Source organism: Triturus cristatus, chromosome 3_2, assembly GCF_964204655.1.
Source record: "Triturus cristatus chromosome 3_2, aTriCri1.1, whole genome shotgun sequence".
Classification (NCBI taxonomy): domain Eukaryota; kingdom Metazoa; phylum Chordata; class Amphibia; order Caudata; family Salamandridae; genus Triturus; species Triturus cristatus.
The window spans coordinates 851,448,257-851,475,419 of NC_140584.1; the positions used below are offsets into that span (position 1 = coordinate 851,448,257).

The 27,163-nt window shown below is 48.3% G+C and overlaps 1 protein-coding gene across 1 annotated transcript in view; it reads left to right on the forward strand.

The window, feature by feature from the left end:
* SUPT6H (SPT6 homolog, histone chaperone and transcription elongation factor) overlaps positions 1 to 27,163 on the forward strand; it is a 1,106,805-nt gene that overhangs the window by 296,058 nt on the left and 783,584 nt on the right. The window contains exons 10-11 of the mRNA XM_085649126.1: positions 2,316 to 2,405; positions 3,145 to 3,287. Of these exons, the coding sequence (XP_085505252.1) occupies positions 2,316 to 2,405; positions 3,145 to 3,287 (233 nt within the window). The remainder of the gene's footprint in view (positions 1 to 2,315; positions 2,406 to 3,144; positions 3,288 to 27,163) is intronic.

Consider the following 27,163-nt stretch of genomic DNA (forward strand, 5'->3'; position numbering starts at 1 on the left):
GGACTTCCCTTGACGCTCCTGACGACGCCTACAGCCTCAGAACCAGGTACCCCCCCAACCGCGATCAACAGAGGGTAAGATTTCCCGACACCAAAAGGCACCCCGGAGCCCTGCGGCCCCCTCTGCCCCACTCCTGGGTACCTACCTATCCTCCAACTACCCAACTTACCTCTCGAAGTGGTGGTGGCACCTGAAGAATCTTCGTCCCCGAGCTTGCAGTCTTTTTCTAAACCGGAGCTTTCCCATTGAAATCAATTGAGCGCCCGAAGGCTCAAAAGCACCCTGCACCCAGCCGCCCGAGTGGCCCTGGCAGTGAAACCTCTACACCTACCTACTTCCCCACTTGCCCTGAGTAAGTGACCAGGAGCCCAGCTCCCACAGCCGTGTAGCTTGCCCGACAGCAGCCCCCAACCCAGGCCCCCCTATCCCTCATAGGATAACATTGGGCCTAACTCTCTCTGCACCCGGCCGTCCTGAAACCGCTGAGGGTGAACAACTAAGGCCCCCCTGCCTCCCATAGGATAACATTGGGCCTAACTCACTCTGCATCCGGCTGCCCCTGTGCTGCTGAGGGAGGTAACAACTGTACCTACCTGAGTCTGTGCCCAGTACCTTAACTTTGCCAGTCGAGTACTTACCTGAAAGCTGATAACTCAATTTTCTCCATAGGGTAACATTGACTGGAAATTTCTTCCAAGTGTGGACTTTTCAAAACCTAAAATATTCACCAAAAATCACGAAATACGAAACTAACGAAAAAATAACGAAAACGAAAACACTCACCTCCTATTAGGTGAGCTCCCAGTGCTGGATCTTGGTGCCCAGCACTGACCCTGAAAAATATTCACAACCGTACTTAACCAGTAACCCAATTTTCTTCCATAGGAAACCATTGACTGTTTTTCTGTGAAATTTCTTCTAAGTGTCGATTTCTGCAAACTTTAAATATTCTTTAAAAATCGTATAAATTGTGAAAACGTATTTACTTACCTGTTTTGGATAAAGGTCCCAGTACTGAGTCTAGGCACCCAGTACTGGATTACAAAAGTAACGAGAACATACGATACCTGCAACTTGAATTTTCTGCCATAGGGAATCATTGACTGTTTTCTATGAAATATTTTCTAAGTGTCAACTTTTAAAATAGCAAAATATTGTCTAGAAATCATAACAATAACTAAGTCGATTTTTATCCCTTGTTTCTAAGTACTGACCCCGGACTGAATCTATGATCCAGTCCTGGAATCCAAAAAATTATCCGAAAAGTAATCTATTACAAATAACTTGACACTTCCATTGAACTCAATGCATTATTGTGTTTAAAATTGTGTTGCCTATTGCAACCACTTGTAACTTTCTACAAAAGCCAATTGCATATTGCAAAAGTATTTATATAAAACATCTCATTCTGAGAAAATATATTTTAATACCTATTGTTGGTTCGAAAATAAAACAAGCATATATTTTTTTTTATATATAAACCATTGGCCTAGAGTTCAGTTATTGAGTGTGTGAGACCATTTGCTGGCTGAGTGCGTGGAACAAATGCTTTACACTGTCCTCTGATACTGCCTTACTGCTCGACCAAGCTACCACTTTAGAGAGTAAGGTTATATCTAACTTTAACCTCTGCCAGACCTCTGGGGACTGTGGACTCTGCACACCCTGTACCTATTTGGGAACAGTATATACAGAGCCACTTTCTCACACTTACTGCTCGCCCACACTACCACAAATAGAGGGTAAGGTGCGATCTACTTTTACCTCTGCCTACCTCTGGTGTTCCACTGCACTCTGTGCACACTATACCTCATTTTGGTATAGTATATATAGAGCCAGCTTCCTACAATCTCTTGTTAACTTTATGCTAATCTTTGCTTTGCTGCCTTTGCCCAGGCTTGCACTATAGGAATAATGCACACATTCTTTCTCCCTTCCTTCTCTCCTGCTGTCCCTCTCTTTCTGTCATGGGATCTAGACGTTCACCACAACTGACTTGTTTTGCATGTTAAATTGGACAGTGTACAGTTAGAGTGGGAGGAAATAGAGCGTTGCTACAGTTTGTGCTCTCCTGACCTCTGAGTTTTTTTCTGATTCTCCCTCCTCTCAGAATTACTTGGCTGGCTAGCTGTGTTATTTTAACTACTTTTCTGTTGCATTGAGATTTTGTAGGATTTTCACATTGTGTTATCCCTGATTTTCTACTTATTAATCCTGTGCCCCTTCCACCTTCTCTGAGTTTTGCTTATGTCTCATTTTGCCTCGGGATCAAGCTTGCACCTTGGGTTGATTTGGTCTTTCTATTTGTGTTGTAGGTCCCATTCATTGCCTTCTACAGAAAAGAATATGTGGAACCCGAGCTGAATATCAATGACCTTTGGAAAGTCTATCATGCAGATGAAAAGGTAAGTGATGCTACAGCTTTTGAAAATTGTAAACTAAATCAGTACCAGATGATATGATGTGATGATATGATGACACTTTCTGCACTGGCAGGATCTCATTTGTCAGGATATCTTTTTCTTTTGATTCTAACATATGGGGTTCGAGGTTTGAAGAAGCTGTTCAATATATTTTGGGCTCTGACTCGAAGTGAGTTCTGTTGGATCTTTTTGCTTTCTGGTTAGAGAAGTATTAAGGGCATCTTGGATTCTACAAGTGAGAAGTATTCCTGCACAATGCTAAGCTTTGCATTCAGATTTGAGGAAGTTTAAGGAGTCCTCTAATTGAGAGAGTGGTATGTGGGTCCTTGGGGTAACTAATAAGTTAATTGGAACACTGCGTCAAATTATGTTGTGCAGCTAGGAAGGTGGCCCTGAGCAGTGATTGAGCATCTGTCATGGGGACTGCATCTAGACAGTGATATATGTCCTGACATGGCTATAGGGAGGTGGATCAGCTCAATCCAGAAATGAAAGTCTTCATCATATTTAGAACATAACTTTTGAAATACTGTTACCCATTTGGGACAAGCGCCTATCTTGGAGAGATACGACAGGAGCACATATATTTGTTACTGTTTGCAGAGTTGGAAAAAGATGTGGTGGTAGACTGTGTTTATTAGCTTGCTGGTAAGGTGTTAAAAGGATAGTTGGCTGTGTAGTCCTGTTCCAGTGACTTTTGCACCTTCCCTTTCTCTTTCAGTGGACTCAGCTGAAGATGCGTAAAGAGAATCTGTTGCGCCTCTTCCAAAAGATGCAAGCATATCAGTACGAGCAGATCTCTGCTGATCCTGACAAACCTTTAGCTGATGGGATACGTCCACTGGATACTACAGACATGGAGAGGTAGTTATTACACAATTTGTTACATAGTCCTGCAGCAGAACTTGGTGTGAGTTGGTAAATATTCATTTTTGTTACTGACTGACAGATTGATGCCCTTGCGGCACAAATCTAATTGCTTGTGAATGATTTTGAGTTCTGGGAGTACAGTGAGCCTTAAAGCAGAGGAAAATAAATTGCCTTTTTAAGAGTCTGTGAGAAAGTGCCCTCTTTCTTGCACGGTATGCCCCCACGTTTTGCTGAATTGCCGATGTACTTTGAGTGTGCCCTGGACTCCTGCTAATCAGGTACCCAGGGCCTATGTTCCTTCCCTAAAAATGCATCGAAGCCTAAACCCAATTGGCATCTCTGGCCACATGTCAAACCCTGGTAAATGGTACCACAGATACCCAGGGCAGTGTGACCAGAGAAGGCCTCTACACACTCCCTTTGCAGCCTGTGTGCCTTGGGGCAGAACAAAGTGAAGAGTCGACATGGCACACATCCCTGTGTGCCATGCCCACAAACCACTGCCCTGGGATACATCAGTCACCCCTCTAGCTGTGTCCCCTATGCCAGTGGTGAGGGTACAGGTGCATGAGCCCAGTGCCCTAGTCTATTCCTGGGCACTGTAAGTGCAGTGCTGCCATTAGGAGTATATGGTGCTTGGAGTTTGTCATCACAAGCGCCACAACACCATAATGGCTACACTGAAGACTGGGAAGTTTGGTCTCAAACTTCTTCAGTATTGAATCTGTCATAGATTCACATACTTGTATCTTCTGTGTCGTCATGGTGGGAGTCTCACGGTAAATGAAATAAATTGCAGTAAAAAGAAAAAACTGCCTAAATACCATAGATGAGGATATACTTTGGTAGCCCAATACCATCATTATGTGGTCCAAATGCCAGCCAATGAGACGCCAGCCCTGAGATCACACTCCCCAGAAGAGCCACCATACCTCAGATTTCCAACCGCCATCGTATGAGGAGTCTCCCTGAGCTTTGCTCAGTTTTGTTTCCTTGATTGAACTTTTGACCTGTATTTGCAGCTTTTCCTCTGGAACTGAGGTATTGTTTCTTCTTCAAGTTAACATCAAAATGTCTGAAAGATCTAAAAATAGGCTGTTGAGATCATGTAGGTCCTGTGGGAAGGCCGGATTGTTTTCTGAGGAACCCCACAAGGAGTGTTTATCCTGCCTCTATCCGAAGCACGTCCCTAAGGAGTGCAAACACTGCAGGACTTTTTCGGCTAAGACACTTAAGGATAGAGATGCACGACTATTGTTGTGGCTTCAGAAGAAAAAAGCCACTTCAGATTCTGACTCTGAGGATGATTCTAAGGCTCACATCTCCTCAAAACGCAAAGCGGGAGCTTCTGAGGGGAAAAAAGATTTAAAAAAGCTGAAGATCGAGAAATCTAAAGAAAAAGAGTCCTTCATCTTCCCTGCCTCATACTCCTGTCAAAACGTCCTCAGAGACGAGTGCTCTGTCGTCGGATCCGTCGGCGAAGAAAAGAGTTTTAACGACAATTCCATCGACTAAGGCGTCTACGACGACATCGGCGACTGCTTTAATGCAGACAACACAGTCGGCGATTGCCTCGTCGACGGCATTGCCGCCGACGGGTATGGAGACGACACGGTCCACGACTGCTTTTCAAACATCGTCGAGCTCGTCGACAATCGCCCCGTCGACGACCACTTTTAAGTCTCCAATGAACAGATTACTGACAACGATGTCTATTAGAAGAGCTCGTCGATGGAGAGAACAGGCAATGTTGAGTTTACTTCTTGGACAAAAATTTCTCAGCTACCTCCTTCAAACCTTCTTGAGATGCAGGAATCTGAAGAGGAAGGTCCATGTGGTGTCAATTACAGCCCTTCTCAGTTGAAAATCAAGAGCCAGGACAAGGATGAGGAGAAATACCAAGAAGTGCAGGAGGATTTCTCTTTTAAAGATCACCCCCTAACTGGTTCAAGACATCATGAGTCTTTTCAAGACGCCTATAATTACGAGGAGGATGAGGATAATGCGCCTGGTGTCAGAGAGGAGTCTGTGTTCATGCCTCTATCGCTGGTATTGGATCTCAGGAGCATGATTAACGACTATCGTTGTTTCCCTGGCGCTAATACCTCTTCAAAGGAATTTACAAGTAAACAAAAACCTGTTGTGCAGGCACCAGTTAAACAGCCTCCGCCGCCGGTGCAGAAGGTGCTCACGCCAAAAGTCATTACCATCAGAGATGACTTAGTTGACAGCGAGGTTGATGATCAACCTGAGGAAGGAGAATTCGTCAGGATGATCCTTTTGGTGATGAATGGGACCAGTACATTATCCCTTCTTCTCCATCGCCGTCACCCTCCGCGGCGTCCTCACCAACGGAGGACATTCTGGGATTCCATGGACTCACGGAAAATGCTTCTAAGAGGTTTGAGCTTCCTTTACCAGTTAAGGAAACGGAATGTTTCCTATATGATTTCAAAGAGTATTCTAGGAAATCTATAAGGACAATCCCCATGGTAAAACATATATGGGATGAGGGATTGAAAATTATGAAGAATCCTGCTTCTGCGCAGCCTCGGTTCACAGAATAGAGAAGAAATATCGGGCTCCAGAATCATCACCAGCATGTCTTATTGGACATCCCACCAGAGACTGTGGTGATGCAGGCTTCACAAAGACGTTCTAAGAATCCATTGTCTATGTGTTCAGCTCCTCCTGACAAGGAAGGAAACTTGATGGTACAGGCAAGCGTTTCGCACTTAAGGCGGCAACTTCTATTAGAGCATCGAATGCGCTCGCCATAATTAGCCGTTCCAACTGGCAGGTGTGGTCGGATATAGCTCCTCTTTTATTGCATCTGCCAGAGGACAAAAAGGAAGAAGCTACTCTAATATTACAGGATGGAGCTAGAGCAACCTCGGAGTCCATAGGCTACCTCATTAAGGCCGGAAGTGCAGACTAAAATAGTGAACATGCCCTTCGACTGAGAGAATCTATTTGGCAGTCATGTGGATGATGCTCTGCAAGGTATTAAGAAGGATACGGATACTGCGAGGGCATCTGGTTCTCTGCAGCAAGGCAGATTTCATTCCCTTTGTGGCAGAGGATCAAGAGGACACTTTCAGCAAAGATCGTCCTACCAATTCAATAGATATCAGCCCTACAATCAACAAGGGTATCATCAGTATTCAAATGCACAGCAATTTCGATCCTCAAATTCATCTTACCAGCAGCAGTCCAGACAAAAACATTCGACAAGAGGAAAATTGCAGGACACCAATCAAAGACAGTGCCATTCCCAAGGCGCCAACCACCCAGTCATTCCACAGCCTCATTCAGTCCCAGTATCTTTCTTCCTATTTCCATCAATGGCTATCTATAACGTCAGACAGATGGGTGCTATACATCATTTGTCAGGGTCACTCACTAGAGTTCCTCTGCAAACCTCCAGATCGTCCTCCCATTCACAGAAAACAGCAACATATCTGGGCCCTCAAGGCGGCAGTTCTGTCCCTTTTAGTAAAAGGAGCAACAGAGGCGGTCCCACTTCAACAGTGAGGGAAAGGATTCTACTTGCATTTTATCCTCATACGGAAAAACAATCAAACAAATGGAGACAGGTAATGGATCTCAGAGGATAAAACAAATTAATCAGGAAGCAATCTTTCCGTATGCTATCCCTTCAAGAAATTCTGATGATGCTAAGAAGAGGAGAATATATGACTTCTTTAGATCTATTAGATGCATACTTCCATATTCTAATACGCGTACGTCACAGACGGTGTCTCAGATTCGTGGTGGCGGGGCGCCACTACCAGTTCAGTGTGTTACCCTTCGGTCTTCGATCCACGCCAAGATTGTTCACAAAATGCTTGGCGCCGGTGGCAGCGTATCTGAGACAGCAAGGTCATCAGATTTATCCTTATCTGGACGATTGGTTGATAAAGGGCGCATCGTTCAGGGGCACTCGGCAATCCCTGGAATGTTGCATGAATCTCTTCCAGTTTCTAGGATTGCGCATCAATATAGAAAAATCTTATCTAATTCCGTCCCAGTCTCTTCAATTTCTAGGAGCATTATTACAAACCAAAGGAGCAAAAGCATATCCTTCAGAAGAAAGCATAAAAAAAATTCTGAAGCTCACCTCACAACTAAAGAAAAGGTTCACTTCAGTAAGGGTATTCAAATCCTTGTTGGGGTAGATGTCATCCTGCATCCCCTTAGTCCCAAATTGTTGGCTTTGGATGCGGCCTCTACAAGAACTTCTGGACCTTCAATGGGGGCAACATCAAGGTTCCATCGAGGATCGGATTCTCATCAATACTCAAATAAAAGAGGCGCTGTTATGGTGGGGCTAAGACAGAACTTATCAGAAGGGTTAATCTTTGAACCAAAAACTCCCAGTTATATAATGGCAACAGATGCATCGTTACACGGATGGGGAGCACATCTTCAGGACCTAGAAATCCAAGGACATTGGAGCAAACAAGAGTCTCAATTACACATCAACTTATTGGAGCTAAAGGCAGTGTTCTTGGGCCTTCAAGCCTTTCTCACTAGAATCCACAATTCTACAGTTTCTGTCAGAACAGACAGTACAACAACAATGTTTTATTTAATAAAATAGGGAGGAACAAAATCAAATCACTTTCAACGCAAGCTCAAGAAATCTGGAATTGGCTTCTGGAGCACAATATCTCTCTTCAAGTTCAACATGTTCCAGGAATACACAACATAAGGGCAGATTCGCTAAGCAGATCAGGAAGTGTGTGTCACGAATGGGAACTGAATCAGGATCAGCTCATTCGAATTTTCTGCTAATGGGGTACTCCAGTTCTGGCTTTGTTTGCCAATCGCAACAACAAAAAGTGCAAACAGTTTGCAAGCAGATTCCCTCAGCCAGGGTCTTGGGGGAGGGGGGGTGGGGGGAATGCTCTTCAGCTCCGTTGGACGGGGATGTTCGCATATGCATTTCCCCCATTCCCGCTGATTCCGAAGGTGCTCAGAAAGATGAGATGGGAACCGTGTCATTTAATTCTAATACCCCTGCATGGCCGAGACAATTCTGGTTCTCGGAGCTTCTCTACTTATCAGTAGCTCCCAGAGTACAGTTTCCTCTAATCCAAGATTTGATCTCCATGAACAGGGAGTAAGTTCTTCATCCCCAGTTGGCCTCGCTGAACTTGTCGGCATGAAACCTCATGAGCACGAATTTCAGTCCTTCAAGATTGATGATGAATGCCGGGATATCCTCTCCCACTCTCGTGCAATTTTCACAAATAAAACCTATGTGGCGAAGTGGAAGAGGTTTTGCCAATGGTGCTTGACACAGTCTCTTCACCCCTTAAACTCTTCTCCAGAGCAGGTTCTCCCTTATCTATTGCATCTGGCCAAGGCAGGTCTTTCTCATGCATCAGTCAAAGTCTATCTGGCTGCCATTTCAAGGTATCGCAGGAAGCCAGGTCATCCATCTCTTTGGTCGCAGAGAGTGATAAGAGTTCTTAAAAGGATTATTCAGAGTTTTTCCTCCAATTAAGCATCCATCAGTTCCATGCAGTTGAACACAGTCTTGGCACAACTCATGAACCGATTCACAAAGCTGACCTGCAGTTGGTATCTTGGAAAGTAGCTCTCCTACTGGCTCTGACGTCAGCTAGAAGGGTCAGTGAGATTCAGGCCTTTTCCATCACAGTGCCTTTCCTTCAATTCAAGACAGATAAGGTGATCTTACGAACAAATCCTATATTCATTCTGAAAGTCCCTTCAGATTTTCACCTCAATGAACCTATTGTTCTTCCAACATATTTTAAAGACCCATCATCTGCAGCAGAAAAATCTTTGTACACATTAGATGTCAAGAGGTGTTTAAAATTTTATATTGATAAGACAAAGTCCTTTCGAAAGACTAGTCACTTGTTAATAGCGTATGCTGGTCCCAGGAAAGGTTTGGCTTTGTCAAGGATGAGCATATCCGGGGGGATAACTTCAGCCATTACTGTGTGTCACAAGAAAGCCGGAAATCCTTTACGCTCGGTGCGAGCTCACTCAACCAGAAAAATGGCTACTTCGACTGCATTGTTTGCAGGACTATCACTTCCGGTTATTTGCAGAGCGGCAACGTTGAAGAATGTCCACACGTTTACCAAGCACTACTGTCTGGACACAGCTTGGAAAGCAGATTCAGTAGTGGGACAAGCCGTGCTACATCACCTGTTTCATAAGGTATTTACCTAACAATGTTTTTGGCCAAAGAAAATCATGTAAATGTCTTTCCTAACATGTTTGTATATTTTTCTTACTAAATGCCATTGAATTTTGTGTAGTATTTGATGTTATGATACAGGTTTAAATACACAACCTATTCTATCTTTTAGAGGATATTGGTTAGCTTTACAAACAGGAAGCAGAGCCTGAGTAAGAGATAAGTGCTGTCCTGGAAACGCTTCCTTGTAAGTGTACTGCTTTCTATTCTGATACAAGCATGTGAATCTATGAAAGATTCAATACTGGAGAAGAAACAAGTTACTTACCTGTACACAATGATTCTCCAGTATTTATATCTTTCATAGATTCACATGCGACCCGCCCTCCTCCCCGTTTCTCAGGCGGACCACTTTTTACTTGCTGGGCTCACTCTCGGGGGTGGAGGTATAGTGGCTCTGCTGGGGAGTGTGATCTCAGGGCTGGCTTCTCATTGGCTGGCATTTGGACCACATAATGATGGTATTGGGCCACCAAAGTCTATGCTTATCTATGGTATCTAGGCAGTTTTTTCTTTTTACTGCTATTTATTTCATTTACCGTGAGACTCCCACCATGACGACGGGGAAGATACTAGCATGCAAATCTGTGAAAGATATCAATACTGGAGAACCATAGTGTACAGATACGTAACATGTTTCTTCTCAGCACAATTAACCCACACTGATGCCAGTGTGGGATTTAATGTAGAATGCACCACAGAGGACATCTTAGAGATACCCTCTGAAACTCGACAAACTCCTAGTGACCTGATTGAGTGGCTTTTTAGGCTGTCACCAACAGACATGTTTCTGGACCCCTGGGTCGAGAGCTTGCTGCTCTTGGGGGCCTGAAACAATGCACACCCTAGGGCGAGGTGCCAAGCCTCCTCCCACCAGGATGGGCAGGGTTCACGAAGGAGAAGCTTCAAAGGCATGCCGCCTTTGTGAGCCTCTCCAGACCATTTGCTGGTTTCAGCAACTGGTCGCCCACTGACTTGGCCACAGCCCTACCGGCCTGTCTCCCCCTCGAACCTGCTCCTACGAAATCCCAGTGTGTCCTGCAACCAGCAACCTCAAGAAGCCTGGAGAACCTGCCTGCCTTCACTTCTAAAGACTGCATCTCCTGTTAACACCGGATTTGTTCAAACTGCAGCTTCTGCCACTAGCCAGAGACCGCGAATCAGGCCTACTCTGCACTTGCGAAACCCGGCCCGAGCTAGAGTGGGAAAAATACCACAAGGAGGTCACCCTGGCGATCCTGACCCGAGATCCGGCTCCCCCTGACCTGCCTCAAGCCTCCAGTCGACACCTGTAGCCTAAATCCAGAAGCCCCCCCTAAAGCTGGTAAGAAGATCCGACCCCAAAAGGCACCCCTTCTCCTGACGCCCCACGGCCTTGCGTGGCCAAACCAACGGTGCCTCACCAACCCTTAAATTCCCAACTTACCTCTCCAATTGGTGGTCGCACCCAGAATTCCTTTGTCTCCCTGCCTGCAGTGCTTTAGCAAACCGGAGGTTCTCCATAGAAAACAGGGCGCCCGACGTCGAAACAGCACTGTGCACCCGGCCGACCCAGTGCCGCTGAGGGTGCACCTTTTTGTGCTACTTTGTTTCCCCATTTGGCCTGACCTTAACCCTAGGAGCTGGAATCCCACAACCCAGTGACCTGCTTGCCAGCAGCCACCAACCGGAGGCCCCCAATTGCCCCATTGGATAACATTGGGCCTCAACACTCTGCACCCGGCCGCCCTAGTGCCGCTGAGGGTGCAACAACAGTGCATCACTGACCCTGGGGGTCCCCGAGCATAACCCCAGAACCTTAACTCTCACAGTCGATTACTTACCTGTGAACCGTTAACTTGTTTTTCCTCCACAGGATAACATTGACAATTTTCTTCCAGAAAGTTTTTAAGTGTGGAGTTTTGAAATCTAAAAATATTCTTTAAAAATCGCACAAATAACCAAAACGTATTTACTTTTCTGTTTACAGAAAATGTCCCAGTGCTGAATCTAGGTATCCAGTACTGAGTTAGAAAAGTAACGTAAAAAGTAACTTACCTGTAACCTACTGAAAAATCCTATTCATTTAAATGTACTGTATTTGCTAAGTGTTGCACCCTACTGCATCCCCTGTAAATCAAACAAAGTACAAGTTCTATTGCATTTTCAAACTGTTCTGTATCCTTTAACGTATTACTGAAAAGTATTTGATGCTTACCTTTGCCAGGCTTGCTTGGTTCTAAAAATTAAACAAAGAGTATATATTTTTATACAAATACAATTGGCCTAGAGTTCAGTTATTGTGTGTGAATTCATTTGCTGACTGACTGAGTGTGTACATCAAATGCTTAACACTGTCCTCTGATGCTGCCTGTAGGAAAGTGGCTCTATATATACTGTTCCTAAATAGGTACAGTGTGTACAGAGTCCACAGTCCTCAGAGGTTAAAGTTCGATATAACCTTACTCTGTAAAGTGGTAGCTTGGTCGAGCAGTAAGGCAGTATCAGAGGACAGTGTAAAGCATGTGTTGTACACACTCAGTCAGCAAATGGTCTCTCACACTCAAGAACTGAACTCTAGGCCAATGGTTTGTATAAATAAATAAATGGTTGTTTTATTTTAGAACCAACAATAGGTATCAAAATATACTTTCTCAGAATGAGATGATTTAGTTATATACTTTACAAAAGACAATTGACTTGGAATGCAATAGTTAGTTTGTTGCAATAGGCAGCACAATTTCATACACAATAATACATTGAGCTCAATGGGAATTTTAAGTTATATGCAATTGATTACTCTCAGGATTACTTTTCTGACTCTAGGACTGGATCCTAGATTCAGTCCTGGGACAGTTCTTGGAAACAAGTGAATAAATACTTTTTAGTTGCTGTTGTGATTTTTAAGCAATATTTTGCTGTTCTAAAAGTTGACACTTGGAAGCATTTTCTGATCACATTACCAATGTTATCCTATGGAAGGAAATTCACTTAGCAGGTAAGTGGGGTTTTGGTTACTTTTTCTAGGTCAGTGTTGGATCCTGGATCCAGCACAAGTGTATCACCTGTAAGCAGTTGAGAAACTGCGTTTAAGTTATACAGGCGATTTATAAGGAATATTTATAAGTTTGCAAAATCGACACTTCGAAGAAATTTCACAGAAATACAGTCAATGGTTTCCTATGGGAGAAAATTGAGTTAGTGGTAAGTACGGTTGGGAGTACTTTTCAGGGTCAGTGCTGGGCACCAAGATCCTGCACTGGGGATCTCTCCTAATAGCAGGTGAGTATTTCCGTTTTCGTTACTCGGTTGATTTTAGGTGAATATTTTAAAGTTTAGAAGCTCCACACTTAGAAGAAATTTCAGAGAAAACCAGTCAATGTTACCCTATGGAAGAAAAGTGAGTTATCGTCTTTTGGGTAAGTACTCGACTGGCAGAGTTAAGGTCCTGGGCACAGACTCAGGGGTCTCCCAGGGTCAGGTAAGTACAGTTGTTACACCCTCAGTGGCACAGGGGCAGCCAGGTGCAGAGTGAGTTAGGCCCAGTGTTATCCTATGGGAGGCAGGGGGGCCTTGGTTGGTGGCTGCTGACTAGCAGGCCATGCGGCTGTGGGAGCTGGGCTCCTGGTCACTTGCTCGGGGCAAATGGGGAAGTATATAGGAGTAGAAGCTGCACTGCCAGGGCCACTCGGGCGGCTGTGTGCAGGGTGCTTTTGAGCCTTCGGGCGCACAATGGATTGCAATGGGAAAGTTCAAGGACGAACAAAGGCTGCAAGCTCGGGGACGAAGATTCTTCAGGTGTGCCCACCACTTCGAGAGGTAAGTTGGGTAGTTGGAGGATAGGTAGGTACCCAGGAGTCTGGCACAGGGGGCCGCAGGGCGCCGGGTGCAAGGGTGCCTTTTGGTGTCGGGAAATTTTACCCTCTGTTGATCGCGGGGGGGGGGGGGGTCCTTGCTTCTGAGGCTGCAGGCGTCGTCAGGAGCGTCGAGGTGGGTCCTTGGGTGCCGGATTCGGGGTCACAGTCACCGGGGGAACGTCCTCGGGGTCTTTGTCCACTCCAGCACAGGCCAGGCTTGGTGGGTGCAGAGTGTGCAGGGTTTGCGGTTCCGGGCTGGTGACAGGGGTTAGATACTTGCTTTGAGCATAGCCACTGCTCGTGGGAGTCCCAGGTACTCAGAGTCACAAGGTAGCCAGGTCCTCTGGTGTTTGTGAGGTTGCTGACCACAGGAGGTGCCGGGATTGAGCAGGTTCGAGGGTCAACAGGCCGGTAGGGCTGGGGCCAAAGCACTTGGTGTCTTCCTCTTCTTAGCAGCTGCACTGCAGGTCTTCTTTCTTCTTGATTTTCTTTGTGGTTTTAGAATCTGGAATCTGAGGAAGGAAGGTTCAGGGTGCCCCTAAATACTAAATTTAGGGGCGTTACAGGTAGGTAAAGGACAGGGACCACTGGGTCCCTGTCATGGGGTGGGTACACCCCCTATCCTGCCACTCTCCTGTGGGAGGGGGCAGTGACCTAGTCCTGATTGGGTAGTGCTCCCCATCTTAAAGATGGCGAGGGCCCGGAGATGTGCTTCACCTCGCCTCCTCCCACCTGAGGGTTGCGGTTGGCAGGGCTGGCACATCCCCTGTCCTTATTTGGAGATTCTGGCCAGTCTTCCCGCCAGAGTGGGGGTCAGAACCGGTGGGGGCCTGTTGCTGAGTACAGCAAGTGGCCTGGAGAAGCTCACAAAGGCAGCATGCCTTTGAAGCTTCCCCCTACCCATGCTGGGGGAGGAGACCTAGCACCTCGCCCAGGATGTGCATTGTTGCAGTCCCAGGAGAGCGGGGGCTCTCCACCCAGGGGTCCAGCAACATGTCTGCTGTGTGGCAGCCTAGGCAGCCTCTCAGACAAGACGTGGATTGTAGGTTAGGTTTCAGGGGGCATCTCTAAGATGCCCTCTGTAGTGCATTGTACATTAAATCCCACACTGGCATCAGTGCGGGTTTAATGTGCTGAGAAGTTCGATACCAAACTTCAGTGTTCAGTGTTGCCATCATGGTGCTGTGGAGTTCGTGTTTGACGCGCTCCCTGCACCATATACTCTTTAAATGGCAGCACTGCACTTACAGTGCCCAGGAATGGACCTGGGTACTGTAGGGGCACAGGGCTTATAGTCCTGTGCCCACACCACTGGCATAGGTTACCCAGCTAGAGGGGTGGCTGATGTATGCCAGGGCAGTGCAGGCGGTGGGCATGGCACACAGGGATGTGTGCCATGTCGACTCTTTGTTTTGTCTTGTACCCAGACACTCAACCTGCAAGGGCAGTGTGTTTGTGTTAGGGTACAGGGCCTCTAAGGGAGCACAGTAAGTGCTGCAGCCCTTAGAGGCCTTCCCTGGTCACAAGGCCCTGGGTACCTAGGGTACCATTTACCAGGGGCTGACATGTGGCCAGAGTTTGCCAATTTGGGTATTTGGTTTTAGGGAAGGAACATAGGTCCTGGGCACCTGATTGGCAGGAGTCCAGGGCACACGCAGTCAAAGTACATTCAGCAATTCTGCAAAAAGTGGGGGTATACCATGCAAGAAAGATGGCGCTTTCTCACACTGCCTTACTGCTCGACCACTCTACCACAATTAGAGGGTAAGGTTCTAAAACAAATCAGGTGATTAAGCGCGACTACTCACCCTTAAGGGTCTCAAGGCGCTGAAGGGGTTCGCAGGTTTCAGTCCATCATGGAGGGGGTCAGTCGAAGAGCCAGGTTTTGAGGTTTCTTGCGAAGATGGGGAGCGATGTTATCTGTCTGAGGTGGAGCGAAATGTCGTTCCAGGCTCTTGCCGCGCAGGAGAAGGAGTGGCCTCCCGATCAGGTCTTTCTGGTGCGGGGGACCATGGAGTAGGAGAGCTGGGCTGATCGTAGGGTCCTTTGGGGTGCGTGGAATTTGAGTCGGCTATTCAGGTATGCTGGTCTGGTGTCGTGGAGGGCCTTGTGAGTGTGGGTTAGCATCTTGAAGGTGACTCCAGCTTTGATGGGGAGTCAGTGGAGTGTGCGCAGGTGCTGGGAGATGTGGCAGTGTCTTGGCAGGTTGAGGACCAGTCTTGCGGTGGCGTTTTGGATGTTCTGTAGCTTGCGGGTGCGTCTTTGGTTTATTCCAGCATAGAGTGCGTTGCCGTAGTCGAGCCTGCTGGTGACCAAGGCGTGCGTGACAGTCTTTCTGTGTTCGAGGGGGATTCAGTTGAAGTTCTTACGTAGGAGGCGGAGGGTGTGGAAGCAGGAGGATGAGACTGAGTTGATCTGGCGGTCCATTTTGAGCTCTTGAGTCCAGCATGATTCCCAGGTTGCGTGCGTGGTCCGTGGGGGTGGGCGGGCTTACGAGGGCGGGGGGCCACCAGGTGTCGTTCCAGGCGTCTGGGTTTGGGCCCATGATGAGTACTTCCGTTTTGTTGGTGTTTAGTTGTAGGCAGCTGTTTTTCATCCATTTGGTGACGGCCTCCATGCCTTCTCGAAAGTTGTGTTTGGCGTTGTTGGGTAGGGAGAGGATGAGTTGGGTGTATGACACAATGTTGAGTCCGTAGGTTCTGACGATGGGGGCGAGCGGAGCCATGTAGACGTTGAAGAGCCTAGGGCTGAGGGAGGACCCCTGGGTGACTCGGTAGGTGTAGGGTCTGAGAGGAAATGGGGGGAGTCTGACAGCTGCGTTCTGCCAGAGAGGAAGGAGCGGATCCAGTTGAGGGCCTTGCCTTCGATCCCTCCATCATGGAGTCTGCATATTAGGGTGCAGTGAGAGACTGTGTCGGACGCCGCTGAGAGGTCGAGGAGGATGAGGGCTGCTGTTTCTCCTTTGTCCAGTAAGGTGCAGATTTCGTCTCTTGCGGCGAGGAGGGCGGTTTCCGTACTGTGGATTTTTCTGAAGCCAGATTACGAGGAGTCGAGGATGTTGTGCTCTTCGATGAATGTGGCAAGTTGGCTATTGATGGCTTTCTCGATGACTTTCGCTCGGAACGGGAGCAGGGAGATGGGTCTGTAGTTTTTGAGGTTGGTGGGGTCCGCCGAGGGTTTCTTCAGGAGGGGGTTGATCTCTGCGTGTTTCCAGTCATCAGGGAACGAGGCTGATCCCAGGGAGCAGTTGATGGTGTGGCAGAGCATGGGTGCAATGGTGTCGGCGGCTCTGTTGAAAATGTGGTGGGGGGTCCATCTGGGCCCCTGATTGGATTGACTTAGTCTTCAGTGTGTCTTCGGTGGTGAGTGCTGTCCAGTTGTCGATCGCTGGCTTCAGGGTGGTTGGTGAGGGTTCAGTGCGTTGGTTATCTTCGTCGAAGTTGTCGTAGATGCTCTTGATTTTGTGGTGGAAAAATGTGCTGAGTTTGTCGCAGAGGTCTTGTGAGGAGGGATGTCGGTGGACTCGCTGGTGGGTTGGGCGAACTCCTTAATGATGATGTTGAAGAGTTCTTTGCTGTTGTGTGCATGATTGGATATTCTGTCTTCAATCGCTTTTTTCCTAGTTTTTCTGATGAGTTGGTGGTGGGTGTTGGTGGCGGCTCTGAAGTTGTTGTGGGCTTCTGTGGATTTGGTGTTCCTCCAGGCCGTTTCGAGGCGGCGGCAAGTGCGTCTGGACTCTCGAAGTTCGGTGGTGAACCATCTAGCTTTCTTGGCGTGGGTGTTGTTGTTTTTCTTGAGGGGGGACTATGGTGTTGGCTCTGTCGGAGATCCATCTGTGCATGGTTCGGGCTGCGGTGTTTGCTTCATCGTTTTCTGCAATGGTTGGGGTGGAGTTGCTGAGTGATGAGGTTAGCTTGTCGTCGGTGATTCTGGTCCAGTTTCTTCGTGGGAGCAGGTGTTGGTGTCTGTGGATTGTGGGTTTTTCTGAAGGTGAAGTGGACGCATCGATGGTCAGTCCATGGCAGTTCGGTGGTGTGGCTGAATGTGACGGAGTTTCCTGTTGTGAAGAGGAAGTTGAGGGTGTGTCCTGCTGAGTGCGTGGGCTCGGTCACAATCTGGCGGAGTCCAATGTTGTGGAGGTTGTCCAGGAGGGATGTCATGCTGGGGTCCATTTGGTTGTCGAGGTGGAAGTTGAGGTCCCCCAGTAGGGTGTAGTTGGTGGACGCAATGGCATGCGAGGAGATGATGTCCATGATGGAGTTGGCAAAAAGTCTGCAGGGTCCAGGGGGTCGGTAGATGAGGGTTCCTTGGAGGGTGGAGGTAGGGCTGGCCAGTATCTTGAAGTGAAGGTGTTCCATCAGATCTGTGGGCTCGTCGAGGTGTGTGCTCAGGCGGAGGGTGGATTTGTGGACAATGGTGATTCCTCCTCCCGCGCGGGTGGGGCGGTCCTTCCTGGAGATGTTGTATCCTTGGGGAATGGCAATGGCGATGTCCGGTCCCGAGGTGGTGTTGGTCCAGGTTTCAGTAAAGAATGCTACGTCCGGGATAGTGCTGTCGAGTAGGTCCCAGATTTCAGTGGCGTGTTTGTGGAGGGATCGTATGTTGAGGAGTATGCATTGCAGGGTCTTCAGTTCGGTTGTGTTGTTGCGGGCGGATTGCGCTGGGTCAGAGGTCTTGGCGGTCCTGCAGGTGTGCCGGCAGCAGTGACAGCTGAAAGGTCCGTGGGTGTCGGCTGGTGATGCTAGCTTGCAGTTGTTGCGGCCTGGGTTGAGAGCATGGAGTGCCGCTGGGTTGTAGCGTTGGCTGTGCAGAGATCCAGGGTTCCTGGCGCTGGTTGCAGTCGGGTCGCGGACGGGCGCAGACGAGCGTGCCTTTGGCGCCCTGACAGCACGGCCGCTGCGCGGCCGTGCACTGGCCGACATTAAGTAGGTGTCGGGGAGAGGTGGACAGCTGGGAGGCGGGAACGGGAAGGGGAGCTGGATTGGGCTGGTCGCACTGGTCGTGCTGGGGGGAGGGGCGGCAGGGGCAGCAGCGGTGGGGAAAAACTAGCTGGCAAAAGGAAATAGGCAAAAAGAGAAAAGTGCAAATAAGGCAGCAAAAGTGCAAGAGAGTGGGGGAAAGACAGAGGACACAAGAGTGAAAGGGGGCAATTTAGATGAGTTAAAAAATGAGTGAAAAATTGAGAAAAGACACAGAAGAAGAGTGAAGGGGGGAGCTTGAAATGAGGGGGAAAACTACAGAAAATGGAGGAAAGACCCAGAAGGAGAGTGAAGGGGGGAGATAGAAGTGAGGGAAAAAACGAGTGAAAAAGGAGAGAAAAAGCGGAGCAAGAGAATAGAGACAAAGGTCCACTGGACCATCATGGATGAGGCGCAGGTGAAACCTGCAGGTGGAGGAGGCCCTCAAACACCAACACTCGAGAGTGCAGGGGCTTGGGGGAAGGCCTCACTTAATGGTGGAGCTGCGAGGGAGGGAGAGCAATTTCACTGACAAGGAGTTAAGCTCTACCTACCTCTGGGGTCACTTGGACTCTATACACACTATACCTCATTTTGGTGTAGTATACATAGAGCTAATTTCCTACAGAGTCTGACTGAAAGTTGAAGACATTTAAGCTTTTTTTGGGTGGGGGGTGGGGAGGGGTGTGGGAGGAGGGGTGGAGGGAGGAGAAATTATCTTGTTGTTAGTTACAGACCCGATACCACAAAGGCTTTAGGATGCTTTTTGAAGGTGATCCATCCCATTACCCTAAGCATCTTTCAACATTCTGTTGCTGGTCCTATATTGACTTCTCCTGCTACCTTTTTGGAGAGGTAACGCAAGGAGGAAGAAGTGTGGTGAGGAGTTTTTTTTCTTCACTCACTGGCTGGTGGCGCAAGGATCCCTAGGTCAGCCTTATGGCTCAAGGACGCAGCAACCTTGAAGCAGAATCAGAAACTGGGGCCTGGGAGTTGCTCAATCCTAGATTGCCCTGCTGCCTGATGCACTGGATTCAGGTGGCCCAAGCTAACAGATTTTGGGCCTATGCTCACCAGTGGAAGCTAGGCGGCTTTCCTTCAAACTGCAGGGCCTCGGTCAGGTGGACCTAGAGACTGTTCAGGAGGAGGGACCGGGCTGCTTCCGGATGGTTCATCACTGATCCTAAGTGCGCCAGGAGGTGCTTGAAATATTGTTTGGATTGCACCTCCGGGGCTTAAGGGAGAGGTGACTCCAAAATCTGTCTTGAAGCTCCCCATCAACATCAGTTTTTGGTCTAAGGGGCTCTGATGCAGGCGGAGCCTCTGAGACCCAGTAGCTGAACTGTTGGATCTACCCCTACAGGGAGGGGCACAGGGCCTATTCTCCCTGCTGACCTCTCTCTCTTTCCAACCCCATGGGATGATGTGCACAGACTGGATTCAGGACACAGGGTAGCCTGTTCGGCCAAGGGTTCCTGGCTGAAGCTGGTTGTGTGCATACACCTTCAATGCTGACAATTTGCAGCCAAACACTGGTGAAGAAGATTTATGTGCTTTGGTTGCAGAGGTCAGCTTTGAGGTTGGGTGAACAATGTTCACCCTTGGAGACTGGAGGATACTCAGCTGCGCTGCTCACAGGTGAGTAAAGTGGTCTCAGAGGTGGATCTCCTGGAGTTCAGGTAAGTACTAGAGTGGGCAACAAGGCAGCACCAGACTTACACCCAAAGCGGCAAAGGGGTGGAATTGTGCAGCGTCGGGCGCCTAATGTTAACCAATGGGGGAGATCAATCTTTAAGAAAGGCTGCAGATTCAGGCCAGAAGGCCGGATGAAGAAAACTCAAAGCTGCCCAGGTGAGTATGCAAGGGAACATAGGGACACCGATGGTTGAGGTCCCCAAGGCCCAGAGACTTCAGGTGCAGGGGTGTCCTTGAGCATCGGAAATCTCTTACCGGGTTGTTCGCGGACAGGGGGGTGACTTCATGTTGAGGTGTCCAGCAGGGGGCAGCTGATGGTGGACTCTGGCTCAGACGCACTGGGGAAACTTCGCAGGATCAGTGAGCCACTTGAAATTGGGCCGTTGGCGTCTGGTGCAGATTTGGATCCAGAGGTAAGTTTTTGGTTCCTCAGGGCGGAGTTCTTTTTCTCTGTAGATTTTTTCTGGACAGGTCTGCTGTCCACAGGAGATTAGGAGTCTTTCTTTGAAGGCAGTGTAGGAAGCTGGCTCTGTATGTACTATGCCAAAGTAAGGTAAAGTGTGCACAGAGTCCAGTGGATCCCCAAAGGTAAGCAGAGGTAAAAGTAGATAATACTTCACTCTGTATTTGTGGTAGTGTGGGCGAGCAGTAAGGCATTATCAGAGGGTAGTTAAAAGCGTTTATGGTACACACTCAGGCAAGAAATGATGTCACATACTCAAAGACTGAACTAGGACCAATTTGTTTGTATCAAAATAATTATTTAGTTATTTTATTTCTAGAACCAAGCCAAGCCTGGTGCAGGTAAGTGAAATAATACTTTGCATGATTTATGCAGTGAATTACAGTTGAATGTAGGTTCAAATGCAGTTGGTTGATTTACAGGTAATTCAACAGTTCAAAATTACTTTTTAGTTTCTTTACAGATTACTATGTATGTTACATTTTAGGTTACTTTTGCTAGTCAGTGTGATATGCCTAGATATCACACTGAGACATCTACTAGACAGAAGTTAAGTCATTCACTTTTAGTACATATGCAGTTTTTCAATGTTCCATACAAACCAACTCCACACAGAATATTTTTCAAGAAAAGCAGTCAATGCAATCCTAAGGGAGGAAATGGAGTTATCGGTTTACAGGTAAGTACTTGATTGTGGAAGTTCGGTTTCAGGGGTTAGAACCAGTGTTCCCGCAGGGTCGAAGATGCACTCTCAGAAAACACTCAGCAACACTAAGGTGGCTGGGTGCAGAGTGCTGAGGCCCAATATTATCCAATGGGGGATAGGGGGACTCCAGTTGGTGGCTGCTCACAAGCAGGCCACAAGGTTGTGGGAGCAAAGTGTGAGAAAGTGTCCTCTTTATTGCATGGTATGCCCCCACTTTTTGCTAAATTGCTGAATGTACTTTGACTGAGTGTACCTTGGACTCCTGCCAATCAGATGTCCAGGGCCTATGTTCCTTCCATAAACACACAAACTCCAAATTGGCAAACCCTGGCCACATGTCAGCCCCTAGTAAATGGTACCCTAGGTACCCAGGGCCTTGTGACCAGGGAAGACCCCTAAAGGCTGCAGCACTCATTGTGCCACCCTTAGGGACCCTGTACCCTTACACACACACACTGCCTTTGCAGGCTGAGTGTCTGGGTGCAGGACAAAATGAAGAGTCGACATGGCCCACATCCCTGTGTGCCATGCCCAACACCCACACTGCCAAGGCATATGTCAGTCACCCCTCTGGCTGGGTGCCTTATGCCCATGGCGTGGGCACAGGAGCAGGAGCCCTGTGCCCCTACAGTACCCAGGTCCATTCCCGGGCACTGTAAGTGCAGTGCTGCCATTTAAGAGTACATGGTGCTGAGAGCTCGTCAAACACGAGCTCCACAGCACCATAATGGCAACACTAAAGACTGGGAAGTTTGGTATCAAACTTCTCAGCACATTAAACCCACACTAATGCCAGTGTGAGATTTAATGTACCAAGCACCCCAGAGGGCATCTTAGAGATGCCCTCCTACAACTAACCTACAATCCATGTCTGCTCTGAGGCTGCCCAGGCTGCCACACAGCAGACACGTTGCTGGACCCCTGGGTGGGAGAGCCCCTGCTCTCCCGGGCCTGCAACAATGCACATCCTGGGTGAGGTGATAGATCTCCTCCCCCAGGATGAGCAAAGGGAAGCTTCAAAGGCCTGCCGCCTCTAGGAGTTTCCCCAGGCCACTGCAACCCCCCACTCTGGCGGGAAGCTTGGCCGGAAACCCCATACAAGGACAGGGGATGTGCCAGCCTGCCAACCCCACCCCTCAGGTGGGGGAGGCGAGGTGAAGCACATCTCCGGGCTCTCGCCATCTTGAAGATGGGAGGCCCTACCCTATCAGGATTAGGCTGCTGCCCCCCTCCCACAGGAGAGGGGCAGGATAGGGGGTGTACCCACCCCAGGACAAGGACCCATTGGTCCCTGGCCTTCACCTACCTGTAACGCCCCTAAATCTAGTATTTAGGGGCACCCGGAACCTTCCTTCCCCAGATTCCAGATTCCGAAACTACAAGAAGAGCTAGAAGAAAAGAAGACCTGCCCTGCAGCTGCAAAGGAGAGGGAGACACCAACTGCTTTGGCCCCAGCCCTACCAGCCTGTCGACCTCGGACTTGCTCCTGCTCCAAACCCGGCATCTCTTGTGGCCAGCAACCTCAGAAACCCCGGAGGACCTGGCTACCTTTGAACGCTAATCCCCTGGGACTCCCATGAGTAGAGGCTCTACTCAGAACCTATCTTTCACCCCTGGCAGCAGCCCGGAACCGCGATCCCAGCCCACTCTGCACCCGCCAAGCCTGGCCAGTGCCGGAGTGAACTAAACCCACGAGGACGACCCCATGGCGACTGTGACCCCGAGTCCGGCACCCAAGGACCCCCCTCGACTATCCTGAAGAAGCTTGCAGCCTCAGAACAGAGTGCCACCCCAACCGCGATCAACAAGAGGGTAAGATTTCCGACATCAAAATGCACCCCTGCACCCGGCGCCCCACGGCCCTCTGTGCCCAATCCCGCGGTACCTATCTATCCTCCAACTATCCAACTTACTCCTCGAAGTGGTGGTGGCACCCGAAGAGTCCTCGTCCCCGAGCCTGCAGTCTTTTTCCAAACCAGAGATTTCCCATAGAAATCAATTGAGCGCCCGACGGCTCAAAAGCACCCTGCAGCCAGCCGCCCGAGTGGCCCTGGCAGTGAAAACTCTACTCTAACCCACTTCCCCACTTGCCCTGAGTAAGTGACCAGGAGCCCAGCTCCCACAGCCGCGTAGCTTGCCCGACAGCAGCCCCCAACCCAGGCCCCCCTATCCCTCATAAGATAACATTGGGCCTAACTCTCTCTGCACCCGGCCGTCCTGAAACCGCTGAGGGTGAACTGACTGTACCTACCTGACACTGGGGGACCCCTGAGTCTATGCCCAGAACTTCAACTCTGCCAGTCGAGTACTTACCCTTAAACCGCTAACTTCATTTTCCTCATAGGGTAACATTGACTGGCTTCTTCTTGGAAATTCTTCTAAGTGTGAACTTTTCAAAACTCAAAATATTCACCAAAAATCAGCCGAGTACCAAAAACGAATTTACTCACCTGCTCTTAGATGAGCTCCCAGTGCTGGATCTTGGTGCCCAGCACTGACTCTGAAAAGTACCCACAACTATACTTACCTTTAACTAATTTTTCTTCCATAGGAAACCATTGACTGCTTTTCTGTGAAATTTATTCTAAGTGTTGATTTCTGCAATTTCTAAATATTCCTCAAAAATCGTATAACATCTGAAAACGTAATTACTTACCTGTTTTGGATAAATGTCCCAGTACTGAGTCCAGACACCCAGTACTGGATTACAAAAGTAACGATAACCTACTGTACCTGTAACCTACATTTCCTTCCATAGGGAATCATTGATTGTTTGCTCTGAAATATTTTCTAAGTGCTCACTTTTGAAATAGCTAAATATTAGTTAAAAATCATTACAGTACCAAAGTCGACTTTTAACAGCTGATTCTGAGAACTGACCCAGGACTGGATCTAGGATCCAAGCCTGGAATTACAAAAGTAATCTACAAAGTAATCTGTTGCATATAATCTGAATTATCATTGAGCTCAATGTATTGTGTTTAGAAATAGTTGCCTACTGCAACTATTTGTAACTGTTTACTAAAGTCAATTGCATATACAAAAGTATTTTTATGAAACATCTCCTGTCGAGAAAGTATATTTTAATTCCAAGTGTTGGTTCTAAAATAAAACAAGCATATATTTTTTATATACAAACCATTGGCCTAGAGTTCAGTCATTGAGTGTGTGGAACTATTTGCTGACTGAGTGTGTACAACAAATGCTTTACACGTCCTCTGATACTGCCTTACTGCTCGACCAGGCTACCACTTTGGAGAGTAAGCTTATACCTAACTTTAACCTCTGTTAAACCCTTGGGGTCTGTGGACTCTGTACACCCTGTACCTATTAAGGAACAGTATATACAGAGCCACTTTCTCACACAAAGCTCCTGGTATTAGGCTCAGGGCAAAGGAGGATCCGAGTTAGCACACAAGGTGCAGCGGCGGCTGGGAGCAGGGTGCTTATTGGCGTCTGGTGCACTGTTGATTTCAATGGGGATTCTCTGGTTGCAACAAAGACTACAGGCTCGGGGACAAAGATCTTGTGGAGGTGACCACCGGTTGGCGAGGTAAGTCGGGATGCCTGGGGATGCTGGGACACTGTCGGTTGGGCCACCCAAGGCCGTTGTACGTTGGTTGCAGGGGTGTCTTTAGGCATCACGTTCTTCTTTCCAGCTTTGGTCACGATGATCTTCCAGAAAGGGACTGCAGGCGTAGTTTGGAGACTTGAGGCAGGTCAGGGATCACCAGATCCCAGGTCAGCATCGCCCGGGAGAACTCTGCGTGATGTTGGGCCGTGGGCGTCGGGTGCAGAGTGGTGTAGACTTGCGGACTTGGCCGGAGCCAGATTCTGTGGGTGAGCAAATCTGGTGCTCATGGGAGACACTCTGGTTTGGGAAGGCAGTGCAGGTCCTCTGGGTTCTTGGGGGCTCCTGGCTGTGGGACACTCAAACAATACTGCAAGTCAAAACAAAGTGCATTTACAATTGCAATCCAAACGGTTACAATCTGTATATTTACTGCAAAGTACTTATAACTTACCTGTGCCAGGCTTGCTTAGTTCTAGGAAATAAAATAACTACAAGAATATTTGGTCTGAAGTACAGTCTTTGAGTGTGTGAATTCCTTTGCTGACTGTGTGTACAACAAATGCTGTCCTCTGATACTGCCTTACTGCTTGAGCACACTACCACAAATGGAGAGTGAGGTGTTCTCTAACTTTACCTCTGCCTACCTTTGGGGATCCACTGAACTCTGTGCACACTATACCTCACTTTGGCATAGTATATACAGAGCCAACTTCCTACAATTACTGCACTTACAATGTTTAAGAATTGCCTTGGACGCTGTAGGGGTACAGGGCTCGTGCACCTGTACCCTCACCACTGGTATAGTGCACCCAGCCTCAGGAGTGGCTGATCTATGCCAGGGCAGTGGGTTGTAGGCATGGCACACAGGGATGTGTGCCATGTCGCCTCTTATCTTTGTTCTGCACCAAAACACGCAGCCTGCAATGGCGGTGTGTAAGTGTGAAGGTACAGGGCCTCTAAGGGTTGCACAATAAGTCCTGCAGCCTTTAGGGGCCTTCCCTGGTCACAGTGCCTTGGGTACCTGTGGTACCATTTACCAGGGACTGACCTGTGGCCAGAGAGTGCCAATTGGGTTTGTTTTTTAATGCAGTTTTAGGGAAAGAACATAGACCCTGGGTACCTGATTGGTAGAAGCACAGGGCACACTCTGTCAAAGTACAACAGCAGTTCAGCAAAAAGTGGGGGCAGCCATGCGGCAAGAAGGGCACTTGGGTACCTGGTTAGCAGGAACCCAGGGCACACTTAATCAAACAGCATCAACATCAGGCAAAAAGTGGGGGCAACCATGCAAAAAGGGGCACTTTCCTCCAGTGTGGAAATATCTGCATGAGCAGTTATGCCCCTGTGATGTCTAAGTTGATTCTTAGATTTTGGAAGTGGACAGGGAAGCCATGTGCTAGACACTGGTGTTTAAGAGTTCCCCAGCTACTTGATGGCTTCACTGAAACTAGAGATGTTTGATATCAAACATCTTGTATTTATAAGCCCACATTGATTTTAGTGATGGACTTATGAATACTTGCTTGACTGGTGCAAACCAGCCTACATCTACCGACCAGGTTTTTGACCCCCTGCAGATGAGATCCCTGGCTCTCTGAGGGCAGAAACAACCCCTGCTCTGGCCGGAGGTGTCACCTCCTCCAAACAGGATGGCTAAGTAATCAGCATATCAAGACAGGGGGCTTCATAGACTTCTGCCACCTTAGAAATGCGACCCAAGACTTCCCCAGATATGGGAAATGCCACCGCCTGCCCGGGCCCATTTAGCTTGTCAGGAGGCATGTTCCCTGCTCAGGCCAGTACCGCTCCTAAATTGGGTTTTGCAGCATGAATCTTTCTGGATTCACTATGCTGTGCATTATTCCGCGGTCTGGTGGTTGGGTGCGGAATCGTAGTCTTTCTTTTGTCTTTTTTGTCTTTTTTTTTTTGTAGCCCAGGTGAGCGTCGACGTCCCACCATTTGGTGTACTTCTCGTGACGTCGTCATGCTTCCTGCGGAAGTCCCACCTCGGGGCGCCATCTTCAGATTCTTTTTTTCGCGGCTGGGTCTGGATCGTCAAGGTGAAGCTCCAGAGTTTTTTGCGAAGAAAAGAAAAAAGAGCACGAGTTTCATCGAAGAAGAAGTTGAGGAAGACTACAGAAGGAAGGTCAACGAGCCGGGACGACAAAGGAGGAGAACCTCGAGATCTTCGACGTCCAACGGAGAATGCGCACTCAGGGACACTGAGCGCAGGAATGGACAAGACACCCTTTAAATTCTGCCGTAACTGCCACCATAAATACGCGCAGAAGGACCAACACCCGTTCTGCAACCTTTGCCTGCCGGTCGACCTCGAGAGCAAAGACTGCAACGCCTGTTCCGCCTTCACACCGAAGACACTCCGGGTGAGAGAGAGACAGA